This window comes from Olea europaea, unplaced genomic scaffold (assembly GCF_002742605.1).
Source record: "Olea europaea var. sylvestris unplaced genomic scaffold, O_europaea_v1 scaffold14623, whole genome shotgun sequence".
NCBI classification, from domain to species: domain Eukaryota; kingdom Viridiplantae; phylum Streptophyta; class Magnoliopsida; order Lamiales; family Oleaceae; genus Olea; species Olea europaea.
This window is the reverse complement of record NW_019232175.1, coordinates 1-2,727: the sequence shown is the minus strand read 5'-3', so window position 1 is coordinate 2,727 and position 2,727 is coordinate 1. Positions and strand designations below refer to the sequence as shown.

At 32.6% G+C, this 2,727-nt stretch overlaps 1 protein-coding gene across 1 annotated transcript; it reads right to left on the bottom strand.

Annotated features, from left to right (window-relative positions):
• Positions 1-6: 6 nt before the first annotated feature.
• Positions 7-2,010, bottom strand: LOC111376162 (deSI-like protein At4g17486). The gene is made up of 3 exons (XM_022999103.1): positions 1,553-2,010; positions 598-885; positions 7-290 (listed from the first exon to the last, which is right to left on the bottom strand). Exons 1-3 carry the CDS (start codon positions 1,683-1,685, stop codon positions 64-66), a joined length of 648 nt encoding a protein of 215 aa, XP_022854871.1. The 5' UTR covers positions 1,686-2,010; the 3' UTR covers positions 7-63.
• Positions 2,011-2,727: the final 717 nt, after the last annotated feature.

Here is a 2,727-nt window from a genome sequence, read left to right as displayed (position 1 = left end):
AAAAAAAAAAAAGGGAAGGAACAAGGATCTGTCTTTGTAAATCCACTCTCATTGAGATTTGAATCATTGAATAGAATCAAGAATCAAAGCAGAAGATGGAGGCAAAGAGCTTCTGCTTGGACTGCCTCGGGTTGTCGAACACGATGATGATGATGATGATGAATTAGATGACGACGAAACTCGACTGCAAAGTTTCTTTTTCTCGGCTTCACAAACCTTGTCTTCCATTTTGAGGTTCCCAACTTTTGTTGAATTCAAATTCACTGGAATTATACAGTTGCAAAACAAACCTAGAAGACGTAGGCAAATATACTCAATACTTTGCAACAAAAACAAGGTAACTTAATTGTGCGTCTCAATTATGAACTAAAAAATAGCATTTACATCCATGCGGCACTATGCTTCATTGTTTAATGAATCAGAATATATCTCAATTTCATTGGGCAATGAATTAGCATACCCACTGTCACCTAAATTGGTGTTAAATACCAGTAGTGCTATATAACACTATTCTTTTCCATTCAACTCGACCAACTTGATTTTCAAATATTGAAATTCAAATTGTAAAAAGATAAAATTGGGGAATTTAGTGCTTACCAATTCTAGCAAGCCGATTAACCCAATTTGGGATAGGATTTCCAGTGAGCTTAATGCAAGCATCATTACAAAAATGGTTGCAATTCTTTGAAATCAAATTGTATGCATTTCCTTTATATGTTTCTGCAAGTTCATCCATTACACCCCTCACTTCCCCTCTAGTCATATCTGTCCACCCAATCAAAAGTGATTTTCTGTATGTAAATCCTTCACACTTTCTTGGCTCCCCTTCAAAAATCCCAGTTGTTGGGTACTCATGAGATCCAAATGCATACTCCACTCCATGAACTAGCAAAATCCCACCAAACAAATTAATAAACTAGTAGGTACTGTTTGACACACAGTATTGTGTTGTCAAGGAACAAGGGATAGCTTGTTCAGGACTAGTCGAGTCAGCACGTTCAATATGCAATATTGTATTGTCCAGAAACAATGGATACTCCTACTACATATCAATAATATAGTCGGGCATATTCGATACATAATATTGTATTTTCAAGGAACAAGGCGTAGAATTTAAAGAAGGCAATCAATAAACTAGTTGGGCACATTCCATACGCAACATTGTATTGTCAAGAAATAAGGGATAGTGTTCCTATTTACAAATTAATAAACTGGTGGAATATGTTTGATGCGCAGTATTGTTTCGTCAAGAAACAAGGATAGTGTTCCTATTTACAGAAAAAATACTCATCAATATAATTTGGGAAAAAAATAATAATAATAATAATAATAACTTGACATAGAAGTTGGAAATGAGCTTACTGCCCAAATAAGTGTCATCTTCCAATTACATATAGGAAACAAAAACTTACTTAAAAGTGGGTTTTACTAGCTATTAAGCTCACCCAAACATGCCCAAACTGTTCCTAATAATAATAATTCAAATTTAGATCTGACTTAGTTGAGAAAAAGAAAGATTAAAACTGAAAATAAGATACTAAAGAAAACTGACCTTGAACACCAGAATGGTAGACTCCAAGGCCAAGCCAATAAGCATAGCCATTAATGGAGGTCAGATCATATACATTAAGGTACACGGAAACAGATCCACGCCCATTCAGAATTGAGCTCTTCCTGCATAACATTTTGATTTTCAATGAAAAAATTACTCTGCACCTGATATCCCAGAATCAGTTCAGTTCATACAAGAAAATGGAACTGGAAATCTTGGAATTTAACCGTCGCCGGAAAATTAATGCCGGACTGTAAACTTTTGGCGTTATATAAAAATTTGTAGAAACGGGCTTGAAATTTTGTAGGATTTACAGGAAAAAAAGGCAGTGATTGGTTGGACTCTGAGCTGTTTTAACCAATTTTTTAAAATTTGAAAATTCTTTTCTGAGAAAAAGGTAACACACTCTCATCATGACTTGCAGTAGTAGGTGTGCACTATAATATTACAGTAATAGTAATATATTCTTGTGACTACCACTGACTTGATGTATATATTATGGTGGGGGTGATGTGTGATTCTTGATTTGTCACGCTTGGTTACATATATTTTTTAGAATTTATTTTTAAATAAATAAAATAATTTTGTATATAAAGTCATAATATTTCTTACTTTTTAATAGCATATTCTTCAAAAATTTATCTTTTTCAAAACTTTTTCTAAAGAAATCTAAACCGACTCTTTTTGTTTTTCCCCTATAATACTCATCCCTTGTTAATATTGAAAAATAATTCGTGAGATGATTGCAATTCACCATAAACTCAATGGAGCCATTTCAACATGATTTAATACGAGCAACCTTCGAACTCAATAGTGATATAAAAATCTCTCCAACTTCAATAATTAAATATATTTCCTAGATACAAAATCTACTCCAAAATTAATTTTCATTTTAGTTCCTCAATATTTCAAAATTGTCAAAAGATGTTCAATTTGAATTCTTACTAAATAATCTTCATCACTTTCCCTTCTTAAAATATATCATCAGTATTTACAATTTAGGCACTAAATTTTGCACGTACAGCATTTAGGACCTATTTTTAGGTTTAAACCCCTCAACCTCACTCTTTTCATTATGAGACATCATAAAAATATTCCCATGACTTCAAATTATGATTTTTGAAAATTTTGGAAAAATTCATTTCGTCCTTAAGCTTTTCAGAAAGTGCTGTAGT

Coding starts and splice junctions, on each gene's coding strand:
- LOC111376162 (XM_022999103.1), bottom strand. CDS start 1,685: ATGTTATGCAGGAAGAGCTCAATTCTGAATGGGCGTGGATCTGTTTCC. Junction 886..1,552: donor CTACCATTCTGGTGTTCAAG/GTCAGTTTTCTT, acceptor GGATTTTGCTAG/TTCATGGAGTGGAGTATGCA. Junction 291..597: donor TAATCGGCTTGCTAGAATTG/GTAAGCACTAAA, acceptor TACGTCTTCTAG/GTTTGTTTTGCAACTGTATA.